Source organism: Eriocheir sinensis, chromosome 43 (genome assembly GCF_024679095.1).
Source record: "Eriocheir sinensis breed Jianghai 21 chromosome 43, ASM2467909v1, whole genome shotgun sequence".
Classification (NCBI taxonomy): Eukaryota; Metazoa; Arthropoda; class Malacostraca; order Decapoda; family Varunidae; genus Eriocheir; species Eriocheir sinensis.
This window is the reverse complement of record NC_066551.1, coordinates 6,758,047-6,780,205: the sequence shown is the minus strand read 5'-3', so window position 1 is coordinate 6,780,205 and position 22,159 is coordinate 6,758,047. Positions and strand designations below refer to the sequence as shown.

At 43.2% G+C, this 22,159-nt stretch overlaps 1 protein-coding gene and 1 long non-coding RNA gene across 2 annotated transcripts in view; one reads left to right on the top strand and one right to left on the bottom strand.

Annotated features, from left to right (window-relative positions):
• Window positions 1-19,667, bottom strand: part of LOC127010399 (zinc finger protein 236-like) — a 27,511-nt gene extending 7,844 nt beyond the window's left edge. Inside the window, exons 1-28 of the mRNA XM_050884429.1 lie at window positions 18,459-19,667; window positions 16,793-16,929; window positions 16,084-16,280; window positions 15,418-15,518; window positions 14,671-14,821; window positions 14,210-14,341; window positions 13,881-14,036; window positions 13,293-13,457; window positions 12,516-12,662; window positions 12,202-12,351; window positions 11,178-11,301; window positions 10,816-10,964; window positions 10,582-10,662; window positions 9,754-9,837; window positions 9,423-9,558; window positions 7,919-8,066; window positions 7,452-7,590; window positions 7,010-7,149; window positions 6,441-6,622; window positions 6,022-6,202; window positions 5,642-5,777; window positions 5,213-5,530; window positions 4,297-5,014; window positions 3,790-3,977; window positions 3,075-3,262; window positions 2,801-2,921; window positions 2,058-2,170; window positions 621-735 (exon numbers count right to left, since the gene is read on the bottom strand). Coding sequence (XP_050740386.1) covers window positions 621-735; window positions 2,058-2,170; window positions 2,801-2,921; window positions 3,075-3,262; window positions 3,790-3,977; window positions 4,297-5,014; window positions 5,213-5,530; window positions 5,642-5,777; window positions 6,022-6,202; window positions 6,441-6,622; window positions 7,010-7,149; window positions 7,452-7,590; window positions 7,919-8,066; window positions 9,423-9,558; window positions 9,754-9,837; window positions 10,582-10,662; window positions 10,816-10,964; window positions 11,178-11,301; window positions 12,202-12,351; window positions 12,516-12,662; window positions 13,293-13,457; window positions 13,881-14,036; window positions 14,210-14,341; window positions 14,671-14,821; window positions 15,418-15,518; window positions 16,084-16,280; window positions 16,793-16,929; window positions 18,459-18,460 — 4,599 coding nt within the window. The 5' untranslated portion in view covers window positions 18,461-19,667. The remainder of the gene's footprint in view (window positions 1-620; window positions 736-2,057; window positions 2,171-2,800; window positions 2,922-3,074; window positions 3,263-3,789; window positions 3,978-4,296; window positions 5,015-5,212; window positions 5,531-5,641; window positions 5,778-6,021; window positions 6,203-6,440; window positions 6,623-7,009; window positions 7,150-7,451; window positions 7,591-7,918; window positions 8,067-9,422; window positions 9,559-9,753; window positions 9,838-10,581; window positions 10,663-10,815; window positions 10,965-11,177; window positions 11,302-12,201; window positions 12,352-12,515; window positions 12,663-13,292; window positions 13,458-13,880; window positions 14,037-14,209; window positions 14,342-14,670; window positions 14,822-15,417; window positions 15,519-16,083; window positions 16,281-16,792; window positions 16,930-18,458) is intronic.
• On the top strand, window positions 19,398-22,159 carry LOC127010401 (uncharacterized). Its single transcript, XR_007763160.1, has 3 exons — window positions 19,398-19,420; window positions 19,537-19,633; window positions 19,664-22,159. It is a non-coding gene; the product is annotated as an uncharacterized LOC127010401 (long non-coding RNA).

Genomic DNA, 22,159 nt, shown 5'->3' with positions numbered 1-22,159 from the left:
TCAAGGTTTTCAATACCAACACACGCACTACTGAAATGTATTGGCCAAAGCCATTCGATACACGTGGAGATTGCTTAGAATCATGAGTTCGTAGCTGATTGGCTGTTGGCCAGCAGGCCTTGAAGTATCCGTCACCCAATGAACTCATATAGATAAAAAAACTTTCACATTTCTTTTTGCTGTCTGTTACAAAAGATTTTGACAGCATTGGATTAATTCAGCAGTGATTGTTCAACTACAAAATGATTTTCAAAACTTGATGGGGTAAATAAAGTAATTACAGTAAGAAGTAGGAGAATAACCAACTCAGATCTAGGGCTGGATTGAATACTGACTGTGGGCAGGGATGCTGGACTCTTGAGAGGATAAATCCCCTGTCAACCTTAAGAAAGTAGCAGGAACAGGAAGGAGTAACAAAGAGAGAAAAACAGCTCAGGGAGTATGAGGATGCTGCATTCCTCATCCTGATAGGCCAGCCCCTACCCCCAATTGGACAGTTCTCAAACCAACCAACATCCACAATCAGTGACGCAAGTGTACTAAACACAGACAAAGGATACAGAAATTAAACTTAGTGGGTTTGTTATCTCTGAGGGAAATATATTGGGACTCAGACATACCTTGGTTTTATTGATGGCTTCGTTTAATAGGTCAATGCTGTGAGATCGAATATGTTTCTGGAATGCTGTCGTGTTTGAATGTATGGTTTCCTCACACACAGGACACCGCCACGTGCTGTGCAACAAAAACACATAACAGCTTGTAGAGACACTTTTTGGATGGATTATTTTCTCAGTTTAAGATAATACCTAAAACGAAATTGGAAAAAGTTTCATCTATATAACTATACATCTATATCTTCAGTCTTCAAGTGGGGAATTTAGTCCACAGGTGTGATTGCAGCTTAAGTATCTCCAATTCTCCCTATTCTGGCACTTCCTTTCAATATTCAGTCTCTCACCTGCTGACTCTCCCCTACTCATCCAGTCTACTGATCTTTTTCACTGGTGGTCTCCCCCTGATCCTGTCTCCATCAATCGTGCCCTCAAACGCTTCACAAAATCATAATTCATTTTTATCACATGTGAAATGCCTTACAGTACTAGATTTCACACAAGCAACCACTTCACAATCCTCTCCCAATGTTGTTTTACCTACACCAAAATTCTGAAATACATCATTACTTTCTCCATTCCATCCTGACACACCAAATGCACTTCTTCCATAGCTCATATTCACATCAAGTATTTGTGGTTGCTGTGCTACTCTCCTCAGCCTCCTCTGATGCATATGACTGAATTGGGAGGCTAATATTACCCCATGCTCAAACCTCCTTTCATATATTATCTCCAAAGCACCCGTTACCTGTCTGCCCGCACCCCTCCCTCCATGCTCCTATATTTGTTTTATCTTTTCTTCCCCCAACAAGATATTACACTATTGTGCTCTCTGCCCTAACTCCATATGGCTTTTCAAAATAAATGATCTGCTCTCTTGCCCTTTCAAATCCCTTGCCTACATTACTTCTAACTCTCTCCCCTTTAACACCCTGCAGTATCCTTTGATTTTCTGCTAACAACACTATCATTTGCAAATAGGCCTGCCATCATGGACTGCTCTGTACCTCTCACATTCAGCCTTGCATCTAAATCCTCTACTCACTCTCATTTCTTTCATACCGTCTGCCTAGATACTGAACAGCGATGATGACAGCACAAACTCTCTTTCTCACACCCAGACCAAAACTTCCACTTAACTCCACTTCCATGCACACAAAGCCACTCATGTTGATAAAAATAGAAAGAAATTGCTGGCTTTTTTTTCATTATTTTTTTTTCTTATGCCCTCGAACTGTTTCCTTTGCTGTAAAAAAAAAATTTTAAAAAATGACAAAGCCACCTATTCAGTGTATAATAGCTCTGAAGGTGAAGCTAGTTCCTAGTAACACAATGGTTTTGTTTTATGTTTGGACACACATAAAGAAACAACTAATCACTGGTTAGAATACTGCAAGAAGTCTCACTGCTGGAATAATAATTCTACACAAAAACACATACTTGAGATGTTCCGCTTGAACGTGTTTGGCAAGCTGACCAGATGATTGGAACTGCTTCGGGCAGGAGTAACACTGGTTTTTATCCAAGGAATCAAGGTGCTCCTGTTGGTGCTCCTGTAAAAGGAAAGAACTTTGTATTGGAAGTAATTTTTGGTATGGCAGTGTACTCCAACAACCAGCATCCTGGTGTCTTTCAATTGGGTAGGCGGTGGCTGAAGTGGTAGCGTGCTGGGCCCACATTCACCACGTGATGGACGACGCGAGTTCAAACCCTCACGCTACCACCTCGGATTTTTCAGTCACCGCCGAGTGGCTTAAAACTACCCACGTGCTGTCCTGAAGACCACCCATCAACCCGGACTCTAGAGGAAACTGTCCAAGTGAATCAAGAACGAGTTCCGGGGGGCAGCATGAGCCAAGAGAAGATGGCGCCACTATAAACACTTGCCTGCACCATGACGGGCTGGGGCCGAACACCATCCAGGCCCCTCAAGCAAGCCTACCAGCGCTAAGGCGTAGACATAAAAAAGCCTCAAAAACTGAGAATCTCCACCAAACTTTGCACAACCTTCCAGAGATCCCTTATTCTTCAGTAACACACAGCTGTCCCCCTTTACTACACCAAACATTGTTGGCCTACTGGGTAAGGTGTTCAATAGGTGTGCACTGGTTTAATACATACACACTGGGCAGATTACTTAATAACAAAAGGGGAAAACTTAGTTAAAGCAAAGTTTGGTTCACCTTAAAGGCCTGGGATGAGTTGAATTCTTTACTGCAGGTGGCACCCTTCTCCGAGCTGTGTATTCGCCGATGGGAGCGGAGGTGAGGCAGCTTCTTGAACATCTTCTTGCAGTCACCACATCTTTCAGAGACAGAGTAGACAGATAATATAAAACTGTAATATCTACAAAATTTATCATAAAGTTACACACAAATATAGAAACAAAGGTTTGTACACAACTACCTCAGTACTTGGCAATCACCTCCACAGAAAAAAAATGTGTGCAACACTCACTGGTACATCTTGGTGACCGCCACAGTGGTCTCGTGTGGTTCCTTCTGAGTCGGGGCAGAACTGGACGTGTCTCCTGAGGGGCCAATGTCGGACATATCACCCATGGACTCCTGGGAACTCAGTAACTGCACCAGCTGGGATGAGGGAATTTCACTCCCCTGCCCCAGGTTTGCCAAGTCCAAGGTAGGCTGACAAGGAAAGTTTAATTAGTAGAGAAGCAAACATATAAATACACAAGTGACAAATACATACATTAGAGAATATAAAAGATTTCCATTATACTTCCATGACAAAACCACCAGTGACTGTTAACAGCAGATACACATCACAGTAGTAGGACTTGAGATGCTTGTCAAAGGCCATGTGCATGACTTTGTACACATTTAAGTTGGTATATATCAGAAGGAAGACTAATCTTGAAATGTGGCAGCCAAAAAAGTAAAATAAGTAGAGTATGTAAAGCATGAGGTGACTGACTTTTTTTTTTGGGGGGGGGGGGCCTGGAGGGGAAGAAAAGTGCATCCTTTATGCTAATAAGGAGACTAAATCAGTCCACATGAGCCCTATTCCCTGCGTTGGGGTAAAAAGAGAACAAATAATGAAGTAACTTCATAGATTAACATGGTAAATGCAAACAAACTTGCCAGAAGAGTATATAAATGAAATAAAACTAAAAACTAAAAAAGTGTTCATGAAGGAATCTCAAAAATCTTACTGTAACATGGAAGGTGAAGCCATCAGAGAAAGCTTGAGTGTCAAAGTTGGACTCGAGCAAGGTGGTGGCCGTGGTGGCAGCGGCAGCATCACTGGCGTGGTGAGAGGACACAACACGGCCACCCTCGTCCTGCTCCACCAGGCTGGCCGTTAGGACATCACCCGAGGATCCTCCAAGGCTGCCCTCTCCTGTAACACACAATGAGTTAGTTGACACTTGGGCTATTGTGGTAATCATATCACATTTTATATTTTTCTCATCAGTATCCACTTTCTCTGGTTTACTTCCATTAGTATGTGACTATAAGAAACTAGGTTCTCAGAAGGAAATAGTGATCAAAATCCATGGCATCAGTAAAGATGAGCTACGTGATCAAAATTCATGGCATCAGTGAAGATAAGCTACATGTCCAGATCTAAGGCTTACGAATTGACTAATGTTGTACAGTCATACCTCAGTTCCTTTCATGAGTCTCCTAACATCGCAAAAAAAGATTGTCTGACTTGCCTGAGCCTGCTTGATCTGCAGAGCTGGTGATAACTGCTTCCCTGCTCCCCTCAAGCTGTAGGTTGGCTGGCAAGACCTGGGTGGTGCTGTTAATCATGGAAGAGGGCAGATTGACCATTTCTAATCCTCCAGGGTCTCCCAAGGTATTGAAATCTTGACTGTGGTCTAGTATTGTCTGTCGGGAAGGTATGGCGGTGGAGTAGTGAGAGGCGGCTGACTGGTTCAAGATGCTGGGCTGGGACTGTATCACAGAGGTGACATTTGCAGTTTCCTCCCGTGTAGGTCCTTGTATGACTGAGGGCTGGTGGACAGTGAGGATGCTGGCTCCTGATGACTGAGGAATGGTAAGGATAGTGGTCCCTCCACTGGTCTGAGTGAAGTGGCTTGGGACTGAGGCTTGGGACACTTGAACGGAGGGACTGGACAGGAGGATGGAAGAGCCACTTGTGCTCTGCAGGATAGATGTGGTACTGGTCTCCTGGAGGATGGAGGAGGCAGAGGAATGTGGAAGAAGGATGGAGGAACCATTAGAGCCCTGTCCACCTGAGGAATGAGGAAGAAGCACTGAGGAGCTGCCCAGATGTGCTGTGATGGCTGGGGTTTGTGACCCTATAATGACTGTCTCTCCTGAAGTTAAACTGCTTTCAACTCCAGTCTGGAGGTCAGCCAAGGTAAGCCCTTCCTCGCCAACACCTTGTCCAAAGGCTGCTGGTAGAACCTGCAACAAAAGATAACCATGAAAACACCAGAAAAAAAACTTTGTTGTCTGTTTACATATAAATTTGCAAGCCCATTTTTTACTAATTTGCTCAAAAGAACATTCCTGAAAATATGGTCTGTTTAAAAACTTCAACTCAAACAATCCTCTTCATTGCTTTGAGAATGTTAACAAACTATAATTTGTCTCAGTTTGTACCTGAGTTGTTCCTTGTTCCTCCTGCCGCTGGTGATGAGCTTGCTGCTGCAACTCCCCCGACAGAGGGAAATCTCCCTCCTGAAAGACTCCTGTCATGCCTGTCAACTCTGAAACATCAGCTTCAGACAAAGTTGCTGCAGACTGCTGCCCATAAAGACTGGTGGTGAGGAGAGCTTGCTGGTTGTCTCCTTGAAGGTTGGAGCCTGCTGCTCTCACTGCTTCCATAGCTAGCTCATGCCTGTGGGTCTTCATGTGCTTCTTACAGTTTGTGTTTGTCTTGAAAGTTTTCTGGCAGTATGGGCACATATAAGGGCGTTCCTGTGTGCAAGACAAATCCTGTAAGCCCTGAAGGCAAGTCTAAATGATGCAATATGTATATCATGATTTCAGTTATGTGAACAACAACACTATTTGAAGTGAATGACTTACTGAAGAGTGGATTGTTTTGTGTCTCCTCAGGCTGCCATTTGTGGCAAACAAACGGCTGCAAAGGTCACACTTGTGTGTCCGCTGGCCTGTGTGGGTCTTGTGGTGGGACTTCAGCACGCTCAGAGATAGAAACTGTCTGTTTGGGAATTTTTCAAATAATGCTTCCATTGTATAATAGTTGCACAAAGCAGGAATAGTTTAAGATTATGGAAAAATGATACAAAATCCTCTCTAACTAACTTATTGGCTAGAAAAGATAACTTCCAAACTCATCAATGGACCTACTGCTGGTGCCTTTTCAAAACCGAGTGATGAATATTAAAGTAGGAAATGTTTATCATCACAGAGAGTGAAGAAAAGCATGAAAGTGTTCCCCTTACTTGCTGCAATTGCTACACTTGTAGGGACGCTCCCCTGTGTGTGCCCGCTCATGCTGCTTGAGGTGGGAGGACTTTTTGAAGGCAGCTGGACAATAATGGCACTTGTGGGGGCGGTCAGGTGGGAATTCCCCAGTCTCACTCGGGTAGATTTGGCTGTAGCGGTTCAGCTGCTTCACTGGGCCTGGGGAGGAAGCCCAAAATCCAGTAATAAGTGAATGTACATTGAATGCTGCCTATTTCAACATGTGGTTAGTATACCAGATTTACGTGAACTGCCTGTTGTACATAATGACTAGACTGCAAACTGCATAAAAAAAAATTACTTTATACATATTTAATAAATTAATTTCCACGGTAAAATAAAAAAAAGAACACCAGTAAGTCACAAGATCTGCAGTACAGAGTTTAGCTTTAATTACCAGCTGTGGTGATGAGGATGGGCTCCTGAAGGGGGATGTTGGGCAGAGCCATGTATTTCTTGCTGTGGGCCTGACGCAGCGGGGAGTGGGCGTGGGACAGCATGTGGGTCTTGCGGTGGGAGATGGTGCGGAAGACTTTGTGGCACTGGGAACAAGAGTATGGCTTCTGGCCGGTGTGGAGCCTGAAAAGGTGTTACAAATATAATGAAAGGAAAACGGATTACATTTCATGTGCAAGTAGCAGTTGTTGCCACCTTAATTTTCCTGGTGTTTTTGTAATTTTCTGGTGGTAGTAAACGAGAGTATCTCAAAATCTTTATATATCATACAATTTCCTGAAAACCTGTACTAATTTAATGTAATTTTTCTTCTGAGGGTGTAATTATGACAATTTGGCAAAATAAAATTGCTTAATAAATACTGCTTGTCTTGCTTTTCCTCCTTTTGCTTGGTTAATCTGTATGAAGAAATCTTTACAATGACTGCACAGAATGCTTCACTTTCAGCTTTCAAGGCCGTTGCTCCTTCAAAATCAATAACAGTTATCAAATGACAGAGTCTGGCTGTACCTGCAGTGCACCCTGAGGGAGGTGCCTGTGGTGAACTTCTTGTTGCAGTGCTTGCAGGTGTGCTCCTTGATGGCCTGGTGGATCTTCATGTGAGCCACCAGTGTTGACTTAACAGCAAAGTTACGGAAGCATTTGTTGCACTGTGGGAGGGGAGATAAGCGGGTCAGCAGTGTGTGGGGCATCTAGAGACTGTTTTAGTGTAATACAGGCCTATGTGTCCCAGTGCGCCAGAAAGTGTCAATCCATGGTGAGCTGCACTACCAGCTGAAAACTCTTTCCAAAGTTTGAAGCATCGTCAATACTCATCCAGGCTCCAGCTGTCCCTTTAACTGCACTTTTCCAATCACTAGTCCATTCAAGAACCTTCCCCTATTCAATTATCACATCAGCAACAACTATAAGCTGCGAATACTACCCATACCTTTTCTTTAACAAAGCTTACCTTGAATGGTTTATCATTTGTGTGGACTCTCATGTGACGAACCAAGTCAGATGGCTTCTTGAACTCCTTGGTGCAACCTTTGAATATGCAGATGTGCCATTTCACATCTTTCACAATCTTAACTAGCACAGAGAATCTCCTGAAGAAAAGAGAAATACAACCAATTATTGCAAGTGCCTCACTCCAAAGAATAAAGGTTATGTGACATGTAACATTTAACCAATTCATAAGCTAAAAAAAAATAATAGTAATAAATAAATGAATAAAGTAAAATCACATACATTATGCTCAACTGATAACTGCCAATGCTTATTATTAGGTTATTGCATACTATCTGATTACAACTTGACCATAATTTCTAATCAAGGCTGCCTTTATCCAGCAACCTTTGAGTGTGATCAGCAGAGTTTGTCTTTGAGTGTCACTGTCCATTACAATAACAAGTGCAGCAATGTGCTACCACTTACTTCACTCCATTCTCATGGTTACGATCAACAAGAGTCATGACGCGCATCTTGCTGCACTCTGCAAGGCGTGACGTGTCCACTGGCTGTCCCTCTAGTGGCCAGCAGCCCTCAGTTTGTATGTCATCAGCCTCAACCTTCATCTTCATTCCTGGGAGACATTACAAAGTGATAAATATTACACCTCACCACCAACTCAAGCTATTTCTACTTTACTTTTGCAATATTCAGTAAAAAATACATTTCCTTATTATATTTACAAGTTGTGTATACTTTCCCTCTCTAAGATGATATGAACATTTTAACAAGCATTTCTCATACCATTTTTCCCTATATGTTCTGACAATCTTCTGCGCCCTTGTTAACCCGTAAAGCGTTTAATTATTTTACAAAATATGTATCGATACCCTCACACGATACAATTTCTTTTTTCCTACCCCAAACAATCCAAATGCATTTCCGTAAAACAACGAAAACATTTGAAATGCACAAGTCACAATTTTTAACCCATAAACTGCGCCAGACATTTCAAGATGCTATGAGTTAGACTGCACCAGACATCTTAAGATGACACATGTTCCAAGGTGAATATTTATATTTCCTGCAATGCCAAAGTATATTTCAATGAGCCTCATGTGGCAACATCATCCCTCTTTCGCACCATGTAGTCACCATCGTCATATTAGTTGCTCTTTAGCAGCCATGGAGAGTAGAATTATGTCATCTACTGATGCCAACCAGTCTCATATAGCTTCTTACACAATTTCTCTTTCTTTACACTAATGCTATTTACATTTTCCAAGCCATGACACTTCAAAAGTTTGCTAGAGTGTGATACTCTTCAAAACATGGTTCCACGCAGAGTGGAACACCACATTCTTGGCAGTGGTATCGAGTGTCTTGGCGCTGCTGCTGACGGCGTGTATCTGTCCTTCTCCTCTTTGAACAATTCCTGGGAGCACGTAACCAGGCAGTGGGCGATGGAACAAACGAGAGAGCACCAGCTGAGGTGCATGGTGTCGGCAGCAGGCTAGTCCCAGCAAACACTAACTTTCACTTACTTCCTCACTTCCAGCATCACCCTCTCCACTATACACATTATCTTTATTACTATCATCTAGAGGGTCATCGCTATCAGAGCAACCAGATTAATCAACAAATATTCCATCATCCTCGCTGAAAAGTAAAGCTCGCGTCTGCTCTACATTCAGGGAGGCATGACGTCTACTCGCCATGATTACTCATTACGTACTGACTCTGAGAGCGTAACCAGTGCCGGTATCTTCAAGAGTGATGTGCCAGACACTCCCAGAGGAATAGTTATTGCCCATACAAAGCAAGCATGTGGAGCAAAAACAAGATATTTGAAAAATGTCATGTGACGTGAGAAACCTGTCGGCGTACCCAACAGGCGCACATCACATGATGTGAATAACACCTTACGGGTTAAAAACAAAGCAGTTTAGACAAACCTGAAAATTCAAAGACGAACGTCCATCACACTTACCATCTTTCAGCATGTGAGTTTGTTCCTTTGACTGTGAGAGACCAATGTTCTTCAAGGCTTGCTGCAGAATGTCACCCTCACTGGCATTCACCTGAATGGTTGAGGTACTTGATTCATTGGTGCTCGTCACCACCACCTAAAGTAATTTGGAAAAACATCATGTCATCACTTAGTTTGGAAGGGAAATTGGGTTTGTGAAAAAAGTCTGATGTGGTGATGGTGCAGTGAGCAATCAACATGCACCTATATAGAATTGTTCCATACTCATTTCAAGAGTTGGAAATAAATTATTAATCTAGCCATGTGAATTTTTAAATAAGTGAAATTATACCTTGCTTTGTGATTCCTGTTGACCAGTGTGCTCAAGATCCTGCTTCTTTTGGGGCTGACTCACCCTTAATGGCAGGAAATCCTTCTGGAAAGACATGGCAAAAGACTGTCAACAGAAATTGAAATGTAAAAAAGTTTGTATGAGGGGGCAGTTATTAACCCGGTAGCAGTGACGGGCCAAATTTGTGGCTTTACCTCGTAGTAGCGACGGGCCAAATTGTGCCATGATATTAACCCAAAAAATAGACGATACATAAACTGATCACAAATGCTTTGCTATATATTATGGAATGGTTTGTGTGAGTGATGATTTTTTTTCTCATTTTTCTCGCTTAGAGGGACCATTAAGAAACATGATCCCCGCTGCTACCGGGCTAACATGAGCTGTAACGGTTCATGTTAGTAACTGCCTCCTAATACAAATTTCCATTAGGTGAACATAAGGTGAAGGGTCCAGACCAAGTGAAGGATTGCGCCTTCTGAAATGGATTACTTAACCACCAGTAATAATCTTGCACCTGGCTATAGTTTCTCCAATTGCTAAGGGTAAAGCTGAGAGCCTGGACAGAGAGTAGAGGGGTTTCCCAAGACTGAGCAACATCATTATCTGCCATTAGGGGGATTAAACTGTCACACTTACATAGAGACAAAGTCATTATAGAAGCAAGCTAGTTACAGCCTTCCAATACCCCAAGTATAAATCTACTCACTGACTATCATACTTCACTCATAAGTCACCTGGTACTCCTGTATTAGTATTCTTAGAAGCAAAGGAAAAACAAATGGATGGATAGAAAATTAGTATTTCATTATACACAAGCATAATTACCTGATTACTTTGGGTAGCTTTCTCCAACTCCTGTATCTCCTTGAAAACATCGCGGACATCAGCTGGAGCAGTATCAAGTCCCTGGGAAAACATTAAAAAAAACTATAGGTACCTGCACACCAGACCACAACATACAAACTTTCAAGGTAATTTATTTAAGCTATGCAAAAATTTTCATACTTAATAAACATAATAATTAATAATGTCACAGTGCTAAATGAGTCTCACACTTACAATGATGGCTTCGTTGGTGTGGGCGCGAGATATATGTGCATTGAGGCTGCCGGCACGCTTGAACACACATGAACACTCCTCACACTCAAACAACTGCTGGCCGCCCTTGTTCACTGGATGCACACGCTTAATGTGACACCGCAAGTTACCTGCGTGAGGTGAGAGTCACAGTCACATTGAGGGTGAAAACATCTCACAACCCTTTAGCAAACAAGAATTATCAACCAACAACAAAGGAATTAAACAGCATTTCCTAATACAAACAAATATTATACTCCAGCCATCTACAACAGTTACATCTACCTCTAAACATAAAGTAAATATGTGAAGAATGAACACTACACATGAAGAACTTGACTCACTCTTCTGGACAAACTCCTTGTTGCAAAACTCGCACTTGTAGTCCTTGCGGCCGGTGTGGATGTCCAGGTGGATGAGCATCGTGTACTTCTGGTTGAACGCTCGGTCACACCCCGGAAACGTGCACTGCAATGGAGGAAATGAGTCTTTACCAAAACCAATGTTAAAGATAATTGAAAAATAATGTCTAAATATAATATAGAATATATACATACATATAAATACATGGTATACAGTCAGACCTTGACTTTTACAGGTTAAACTTTGCATATTCAATTATGAACAAATTTGGGAGTGTACAAGCATTTTGGAATGTGTCACAGTGGTGAAGGGAAGAAGTGTGGAGTGGTGGAAGAAGTGAAGTGACAGACCTTAAAGTGGTTTGGCCACATGGAGCAAATGGAGGAGAGTAAGATGACCAGAAGGGTGTATGTGAGTGAGATAGAGGGAGGGAATGCTAGAGGACGCCCTCCAGTGAAATGGAGGGATAGGGTGCAAGAGTACATTGGGGAGAAGGGGGAAAGATCTTTGTGAAACTTTGAGCAGGCAAGGAGGGAGTGTCTGGATAGAAAAGGTTGGAAGCTCTTCTGCCGTGGCCATCCCCTAGTGGGAGCTCCTAGGAGCAGGCGTCGATGAAATGGATGGGTGGATGGAATACAATAAACTGCAGACAATAAGAATAGACTAGAAAATGTAAAGAAAATTATGTAAACAATAAACTTTGACTAGAAAATGTAAAGAAGTGTATGTAAAGCACATGTTGCCCTGTCTTCATAATTGCTTTGTTCAACTTTTGCTTCATTCATAGATATTCTTAGTTCTAAAAATTTCCTGACCCAGACAAACCTAATTGTTAGTTGCTGGATGCATTTATTCTCTCAGTGAACTAGAGAAGAACTGACTGTTAATCTATAATTACAATTAAAAATAGGACATTTCATGTGGAAAAAACAAAATTAGCACAAACCCTCTAATACAAAGCCAACCTTGGAGACAGTAAAACTCCAGGAGAACAAGTCCACCCACCTTGAACGGTCGCTCTCCGGTGTGGATCATCATGTGTCTCTTCAGCTGCGATGGCTTGATGAAGTTCTTTTCGCACTCGTGACATTTGTTCTCAAACCTGGAGCGGTCAGCTATTTTCCTCTTTGGTTTAGTGGACGTCAACTTCTTTACCTAAACACATGAGACTGTGATAAACCTCTGCTTTGTCAATGCTTTACGTAAAGAGTTCATATTTTGTGAAGGTAAAAGAGCATGACACGAAACATGCTACTAGTGAGGGAAGAAGCACAATAAGCTAGAAAAACAGAAACAGCAAACAAAATACATTGACTCACCTTCCTGTGAACCTTCATGTGGTGGGTCAGCATGGAATGGCTGGAGAACTCTCCCTGGCACTCCTGACACACCAGGTTTGGCTTCTTCCGGTTCTCCACCGGGCCGATGCTCTCACTGTGGTGCACATAGTGTGGCTCCAGCTGGGCCTGCAGGAGGGAGGAAGAACACCTTTACACCTTGTATTTCCTCTTCCCTACAAGTACTATTTTTTAACCCTTTCAGTACGGTGATGCCGACGTCGGCGTCACCGTATGGAAAGGATTAATCCTCTTCTAAACCTCTTAATCCTTTTCCATTTCCTCTTAATCCTCTTCTAAACCTCTTAGGAGCAAATGGAAGAATATTAAGAGGTTCAGAAGAGAATTAATCCTCTTCCATTTCCTCTTAATCCTCTTCTAAACCTCTTAGGAACAAATGGAAAAGTGTTAAGAGGTCTAGAAGAGAATAAATCATCTTCCATTTCTTCTTAACCCTTTCCATACTGTGATGCCAATGTCTGCATCACCGTATTGAAAGGGTTAAGAGGAGAGAATGACATTTTTGAAAGAAAACTGGAAGCCATACTTTTGGCAACTCTGTCCTTCCTCTATACAGAAACAGCATGGTGTGGACAGTTTTATAAATATTCTGCAGTCTACGGGGTCTCTCTTTTTCATGTTAAAATAAGGGGCTAAATCAAGGGAAAAATGAAAAAAATAAAAATCTTGAAGAGCAAACATAAAGCTCATATAGTATGCAATCTCCAACAAGCCTCCCTCACCAGCAGCAGCACCTACCAGAGATATGAACTCCTCGTGGCAGATCTCGCAGGTGACTGATTCATCCTCTTCGTGGACCGCCAGGTGGGCCTTGAAGGATGCCATGCGGCGGAAGGTCTTCTCACACTCTGGACACACCAAGGAGTCTGTCGCATGCAAGGCCTCATGCAAACGCAGGTTTTTCTGTGATGAGATAAAAAAACTATTACCAACCTATTTTCCTTATCATTAAAGTGCTCTGCATTAATTCTCTGAGCTACCACAATATGCCACTCCACGGCATGTTCCACAGATACACAAGGTCACAAGGAGACAACAAGGAGTCAATTGAACTACACTCAGCAGATCCTGAGAAGCAGGTATTCATCATCTGCCCACCCAGTCCATAAGCCTATCAAACCTCCATTTGATACTGTGAATCATATTTGCATTTGATAAACACCTGTTTAACTGTACATAATTTTGTTTTCAATTCTTTGATACTCAAAAATAAGCACTGATGGGAAACACAACCAACCCCCTCCTCCACCCATATTATTATAACCATGTGTCCTCACCCACGAGTCAACACCAAGTTCCACCACAGCCAAGCAGCTTCCCACTCACCTGCACATTGAATGATGCATCACACTCAAAGCAGCGATACGGCTTGTCCTCAAGGTGCTTCTTGAGGTGCTTCTTGAGCTGCGTCCACTTCTCCACAGTGAAGCTGCAGAAGTTACACCTGAATGGCCCCTTACCCACTGGAGGCTCAACATCCGGCTGGGGTAACACAGGCAACAATTAATATCATTAATCAACACTTCATTTTGTACACAAGACGTTCTGGAAACATCAGTATCCCATAAAAACTAATAAATTGCATGCTTCACTTTGTGACAAAGTTGCTTAGGATGGGACCAGTTCAAAAGACAACAAATACTGATGTGACTTACTTCCCTCTTGACAGAAATAGGTATTTGTGTGGGAATAATGGAGTCTTGTGGGTGTAGAGCAGAGTTCATGAGGCTGCTGCCCTCCAAGGTCACCGTGTCATCAATGCCCGTTTCTGTTGCTGTCAGCACCATCTGAGGCAAGGGTTGCAATATTCAATTGACTAATTAATAATAACGGGTCATGTCTTCAGACAGTCTCACCCTCCTTAATAGTTTATGGGTCTTTATGCCTTCAGAGATTATCTCTACTAAGTATCTGGTGCAAGCATTCTTGCTTAGACTTGAAATAGTGAGGAAAGCAAAAGAACTTGAGAAATTACCATTATCATATATTGCAAGAGTCTGTATATTCCCCACAGTCATCCAGGCAATGTAGAAGCATTCTCTGTCAGGTTTTGGCAACTTGAGAACAATCTGCTATATTCATTAGCCTGAGGTAGCAGGAGAGGCCCCCGACTCACCTGTCCATCCACAATGTTGAGTGCTGCAAACTGGGGTATGGTGCCGTCCTTCTGCGTGAGGTAGTCTCCGTCACTGGCCAGGATTATGCCGCCCTGTCCCATGTCCTGGTTCATGGTCACCATACTCTCATCCAACTGAAGAAACCCATTCCTGCAGGAAGACACACATCAAAACTCACTTTCAAAAATCAATTGTACTTTAAAAAATTATCAACACATACTTAAATGAGCCCTGACTGGAAAACCCACACACATACACATACAAAAAAAGAATAATAATAAATAAATAAATAAACATGAATTTCCGTTCCAGAAGAAACCAATCACACGTATGAGCAATGGTACTAAAACTATAAGTGATGGAATACAGCAAAGTCACACCATCATCATTATCAGCAGCCTATATAATGCCACTCCCAAACATTTCCATTCACTTCTGTTCCCAGCATGCATGAACACGATTAACCCTTAGACAGCGGCAGTATTTGAAGAGTAGTTCCCCCCAAAATGAATGATCTATATATATAGTCGTATATGATCTATATATATAGACCTTAGGATCGTAGCATAGATGTAGTTACGCCACATAATGGATGTTTTAACTATCGTCTATATATGGATTCTACTGCGATCTGGAAGTATTGTTGTATTTCTGCCATATAAAACTAACTGACTGAATTTTGGACCATCTTTATATAGTTCCACTGCCATCCAAGGGTTACATACAGCATCTCCAAACTCACTCACCGATCATTTAGGTCTGACAGGGAGGACCCGGTGCCAACCTCAGAAAAGTCGTTCAGCGGAATGAGTCGATTCTCTCCGCCGTCCTCCCCACCCACAGAGAGCTGAAGGGAAAAATTCACTGCATACTGACACAAGACACAACATAAGGGAAAAAGCAACATTAGAGGTTACTGGGGCAATGAGTAATTAGCAGAGGTTTACATGGATGAGGTTGGCTTATTTGCACATCTTACTGTTCTTTTTGTTATGGTATGTAATCATGCTAAGACAAATGGTCCTCATCTAGTGTCAGTCTTTTAATATGCCATTGCTGGTTACAAAAATTACTTGAAATAATACAAAAACAGTATATATATATTGACACAAAGTGCACTATCTAAATACTTGCGGTAAGACAACAAAAACAATAATGCTACTGTGAGCGCTAACCAATGGATGTCCAAGGAATTACAGTTAGTGATCGGAAAAAGAATATGGCATACCTGAATTTAGATTATCCTATATTTTGTCAAGGAAATTAGGGTCTGGAAAACTGAGGGTCTCTACAGTATAGTTAAAAATGACTAAATGAAAAACTGTATTCATGTGGATTCAAAATAAGGACACAACCGTCACTGAACCCAAGTCAATGAGAACAACAAACTGCAACACAAAATCACAACTCACCCCGACTTCCGAGGGATCGAGCAGCAGCGTGCGGGTGCCATCAGGGTCGTTCTTGATGATGATGTGCCCGTTGAAGGCCTGGGACCCCGAGATGCCCCCAGAGCCCCGCACACCCCCACCTTCGCCCCCTGGGTCATGCAGCTGCACCAACTGGATGGGCAGACTGAGCATTGTGTTGCCCCCATCTGACAACGACCCTGTGTGGGGATGAACATTTTGTCACGTGTAGGATTCACACCGGAAATGAGTGTTTATGTAGTGATATAATTCCATGTGCTGTCCTTAATAAATTGTTCACCTATGGATACTCAACTGAATAAAAACAATATCAAATAACATCAGTGTCTTCTGGTACTGCTCTTAAATTTTTGGTATCATGACGAAAAGGGTTACAATCAAATATAAAAATTAATCTAAAAGTAACCCCAAATGGGAGGCTTTGTCCCCCCCCCTTTCTACGAGTGGCTTCGCTCCATATGACTCCCCATACATTTTAATGAAAACAAAATCACAGAAATGAGTAATTTATAACAAACAGTACTAAGAGATGTTGAAGAGCACATTAAGATCTCTCGGGGAAAAAATAGTCAACCACCTGAGAGTTGTTGAGACTGGAGTAATAACAAATATTCAAAAGACAGATGCCATTATGGGTATGGTCTGCAGGGTGTGTGACTGAGGGCTACAGAAGCATCAGCCAAGGACCTACCTTGTTGGACGAGGTGTGTGTTGGCGAGGAAGGAGTTGGTCTGCTGGTTCAGCTCGTACTGCAGCTCACCATCACTGTTCACCACCACCGTGCTGGAGCCCAAGTCCCCCCCTCCCACGCCCCTCACCTCCATGGCCCTGGAAAAGGTTGATCAGAAAATTATCCACTGACATGAGAAATGTAACTTAATCCATTACAAGATTATAACTGTCATATCAATCTTCATCAATAATTAAGAGGTATGGCAGCCTCTCTTGCATGTCAGGAACAGACTAACAAGGAAGAGGGAAAGATTGAGTTTCACCCCTCTCAGGAAAAATGGCAGGGAACTCTAATGTAGTGCAGTGACTTGCCTGATGGGCGAGCCTCCCATAACTCACTCTGCGAGTGGGGGTACCTCTTTGACCGATTGGTTAAGGAGAGGCTCTCCCGTCTCACTGGTCGCAGTTTTGATTCCCGGCGCCGGCAAAACTTTTCCTTGTCTGGATTAATTTCTCGTGTGTTTCGTTACATGCAGTACATGGTTGTGTGGGAGTAAAGAGAAAATCCTGGCGTATCACTGGTGGCAAAGCAGTGGCATCCTCTCCCGTGATTTTGTTGTGTCACCCCGAGTGGGTGACAGGTAGAGTGATGGCCCATGCTCTTCAATGTTCATAAAAAATGGGAAATCTCAACACACAGAAATTAATCTAAATAGGAATGGGGAGCCGTGTAGTGCAGCAACTTGCATGATGGACGAGCCTCCCATAATGCACTCTGTGAGTGGGGGTACCTCTTTGACCGACTGGTTAAGGAGTGGCTCTCCCATCTTGCTGGTCGAGGGTTCGACCCCCGGCGCCAGCAAAACCTTTCCTTGTCTGGATTAATTTCTCGTGTGTATTGTTACACGCAGTGGTCGTGTGGGAATGTAGTAAAGAGAAAATTCTGGAGTTTCACTAAATTCTTATTCAATATTTTGTCATCTCATTGGCAATCAATTGTCTGGAAAGCTATTATGTACGATAAACATATTTGTTCTGCTATGCTTATGCAGAAGAGTGAAAGTAGGAATGTAGACACAAACTGTATAAAGCAGATTGTGCCATAATTGTGCATGTGACTAACACACCTTTACCCTTCATGAAGCTCAAAACATTAACTCTCCTCTGTTTATACGAGGATAATAACCCCCAAAAATTCATCAGGAAGAGTTTTCCTAAGCTAAATTTAATATTTCCTGTCTCTTGGGTGAGTCCCTTGGTGTGGGTTGTGGTGACAGGAAGTTGCTGCCCCTGTGGCCCCAAGGCACAGCTCCAGGAAAGAAGTAAAGAACTAGTGTAATCATTCCTGGAGCCAGACAACAAAGGTCATGATGCAGTGAATGCCTGAGTGAATGTCCCAAGTTATATAAAACCCAAAATCACAACCACGGAAGTGACCAGACAGGAGACTAAGGAGCTGCGACAAAACCAAGGAGACTAACTGAACAATCCTGTCAATAAACTGAAGACTGAACAAAACTAACAAAAGAAAACCCAGACATCCTTACTGACCAAAACTTGTGATGAACTTAACTAAGGTGAAAGAAACGAAGAGAAACTAACAAGAGGACCAGCCAGCCACGGAGTAAACACAAGGAAAAAAATTGAAAAAAGAGCATTGGGGGACTACAGAAGGCTTCCCATACATGACTCAAGGCCAGGGAGGCCAAGGCATCATTCCTCGAGGTCAGCAGAGCATGAGGAGGACGAGGACATGACGAGGGAGTAATAACATTTAGACGGAGGGCCTCAGGGAGATGTTGAAGGCAAAAATGAAGGTAAATATAAGGTGTAGGGCAGGATAGTAAGGTAAGTGTAAGGTAAGAAGGTTAGTTATGCAGGGAGGGAAAGGTAAGATGCCAATGATATGTAAGGGTTGTTAGGTAGGAAAGTTAAGGTTACATGTTAAGGTAGGGACTAGGGAGGTTAATATCGATGTTAGGTTGGGAGGTAAATGATAGGTAGGAGGTCAATGATAGATAGAGGTCAAGGGTAAGCAGGAATTAAGGTCAGTTAGATAAAGTTAATGTAAGGAAGTTAAGGTTACGTGTGAAGGTTAGTTAAGGTAAATAATTTAAGGTAGGGACTAGAGAGGGTAATATAAGTGTTAGGTAAGAGGTCATTGACAGGTGGAGGTCAAGGGTGGAGAGGAAGGTCAGATTGGTAAAGAGGTTTGTTATGAAGCAGTGGGGAGGTTAATGGCAGTAGGGGAGGTAGGCAAGAGGTCAATGATAGGTAGAGGTCAAGGGTGGGTAGGAAGGTTAGGTAAGGTTTGTTATGAGGAAGTGGGGAGGTCAATGGCAGTACATGAGGCAGGTGAGAGGTCAATGATAGGTACCATAGAGGTCAAGGGTGGACAGGAGGGATAGGAAAGGAGGTTTGTTATGAAGAGATGGGGAGGTCAATGATAGGTTTGTTATGAGAAAGTGGGGAGGTTAGTGACAGTAAGGGAGGCAGGTAAGAGTTAAATGGGTAAGAGGTCAATGATAGGTAAGGTCAAGGGTGGATAGGAAGGTTAGGTAAGGTCAAGGGTGGATAGGAAGGTTAGGTAAGGTTTAAGGAAGTGGGGAGGTCAGTGACAGGGAGGTGGGTAAGAGGTCAATGATAGGTAAGGTTAAGGGTGGATAGGAAGGTTTGTCGAGGCAATGGGGAGGTCAGCAGCAGTAAGGAGGGCAGGTAAGAGGTCAATGACAGTAAGGGAGGTGGGTAAAAGGTCAGTGATAGGTACCGTGGAGGTAAATGATAGGTAAGGTCAAGGGTGGATAGGAAGGTTAGGTAGAGGTCAAGGGTGGATAGGAAGATTTGTCAAGGCAATGGGGAGGTCAGTGACACTAAGGGAGGCAGGTAAGAGGTCAATGACAGTAAGGGAGGTGGGTAAGAGGTCAATGATAGGTAAGGTCAAGGGTGTATAGGTAAGGTCAAGGGTGGATATGTAAGGTCAAGGGTGGTGAGGTAGAGGTCAGGTAAGGTTTGTTGAGGAAGTGGGGAGGTCAATGACAGTAAGGGAGGTGGGTATGAGGTCAATGATAGGTAAGGTCAAGGGTGGATAGGAAGGTTAGTCAAGGCAGTGGGGAGGTCAGCGGCAGTAAGGGAGGTGGGTAAGAGGTCAATGACAGTAAGGGAGGTGGGTAGGAGGTCAATGACGGTAAGGGAGGTGGGTAGGAGGTCAATGATAGGTAAGGTCAAGGGTGGATAGGAAGGTTAGTCAAGGCAGTGGGGAGGTCAGCGGCAGTAAGGGAGGCAGGTAAGAGGTCTCCGTGGGCGCGGGAGGAGTGGCCCTGGAGGAGTGCCCGGGCGTGGCGGCACCGAGGAGGCCCCGCGAGAGGCGCCACGACCCGCCAGTGGACACCCGCCTCCTCCTCCTCCTCCTCCGCCTTCAGTATCACTCCGCCGTTATCTAGTGCCTCGCCCTGCTCGCTCCCTCCGCCTCGTTTCCCCCCCTGCACCGCGCCCTCAGGAGACAGCCACGCCCGCCCACTTGCTCCACTCGCCTGATGTCACAGAGCCGCGAACCACCGTGTTTTATCGCCGCCCGATCCAATAGTTTCCTTTGTTTGAGGCGAGTCGCTGCGGTAATGGCGGCGCTGCGTCCCCCCGCCCGTGACGTCACGCCCGCCCCCCCTCAGCCACGCGCGCCAAATTTTAAATCCTGTTTCTTCCACACTCACAGGGTTAATTTTCACCAAGAAGAAAGAAAGGGAAAATTAACACCCAGAAAGTGAAGAGCTGCATCAGGGAGTGCCGTTACAAAGGCGAAACTCCCGACCGTCAACTGAACTGAACTGAACTGAAATGAAGTCTAAATTAAGATATATAGCCTTCTCTAGAATCCTTGCCATGGTTTTCACAGGGTCGTGCCTAGAGGGGTTTGTGGGGAGTTGTATGATCCCCTTATCTGCTAAAAGGTTCACTTTGAGATAGTCGATACGAAAAATAGGGACGAAAAAGTCTCAGTTTTGGTGTTGACAGCAGGAAAATGCAGCCAGAATGTCAATTTTTCAAAACCCCGACCCCCAGCTGATAATTTAATAATTCTCATATAAAAAAAGCTCTTTGTTCAACACTTGCAGGGCTCTTGACTAAAACGACGGCACGCCCGCCCACAGACTCGCCGTGGGAAATATTAATAAATCCTTTTGTTTAGCACTTAAAAGGTTATAATGTTAAAATGATCTTTGTTCAGCACTTCCAAGGCTCTAAAGCAGGGCTACTTTTTTTTATTACAGCTAAGGAGACAGTTCAAGGGCGTAAATAAAAAATAAAAAAAAAGCCTGCTACTCACTGCTCCCGAACAGAGGTCAAAGGAGTGAGCAAAGGTCCAGCTAGACAAGTTCAAAGGTGTGCAGAGGGCCAGATGAACATTGTAGCTGACCCCAGGCTCCAGTAAGAAAATATAATTATAAATAGCATGAAGGTCCTAGTGATAGATTCTTGCAAGGCTGCCAGTTGAGTAGCCCTGCTCTGAAGTATAAAAATATCTTTGTTCAACACTTGCAGAGTTCTCAAGTATGAAAATATTTGTTCAAAACTCAAGATTTTCATGTATAAAAGTATACAAATGCATTGTTTTTAGAGTATAAATCATTTATTTTTTGTGCTATTCAGTTATTATTTCAATAGTTTGCAGGTGATTATGTATGCAGAAGGCTTGTATATATTCATTTTTATCATAATATTGCATCAGTATTAAAATCTATCCGTACTAATAATTTTCTAGCATCACTGAAATAGCTTGAAAAAACTTATCAGGATTTCTTACTTAGTTATTGATGTAGGAATCATTTTTTTTGGTTCATATTGCCACTTCATGTAAGTAAGGGACGCCTTCACTACTACCTCTTACCTGTATCACTTAATTATCACTAAACTAATCCGTCGTGTCCTGGAGTAATGTTTTCTTCCCCACCACAGGCTTAACGAGTCGCCATGGAACGGTGAATCATGACTACCTATGAATCTATGGGCTCAGGTTCGAATCCCAGCCCAGGGAGTCAACATGCAGCCCACCCAGCTGTTCACCCTCCCTTTTGGACTGGTTGATAAATGGGTACCTGAGGAAACCTGTGGAAGGTCAACCCGTCCACTGTGATAGGCACGGATTTGGCCTTCACTGGTAGCCTGGTAACATATATTCCTTGGTCTTTCTCTGCCTCTGTGGTGGATAGTGGAGTGTTTCCCATGTGGTATTGGTATGCTGGATATCCCCTCCCAAGGTACATGACTACATTTTCTTCATTGAATTGTAACAGCCACTTTTTGTTCCATTCCTGCAGCTTGGTGTCTTCTTGTAGGAAATCCGCAGTCAAGAGGTTAACTGAGCTAATCCCAAATTTCTCACTGGCCATGT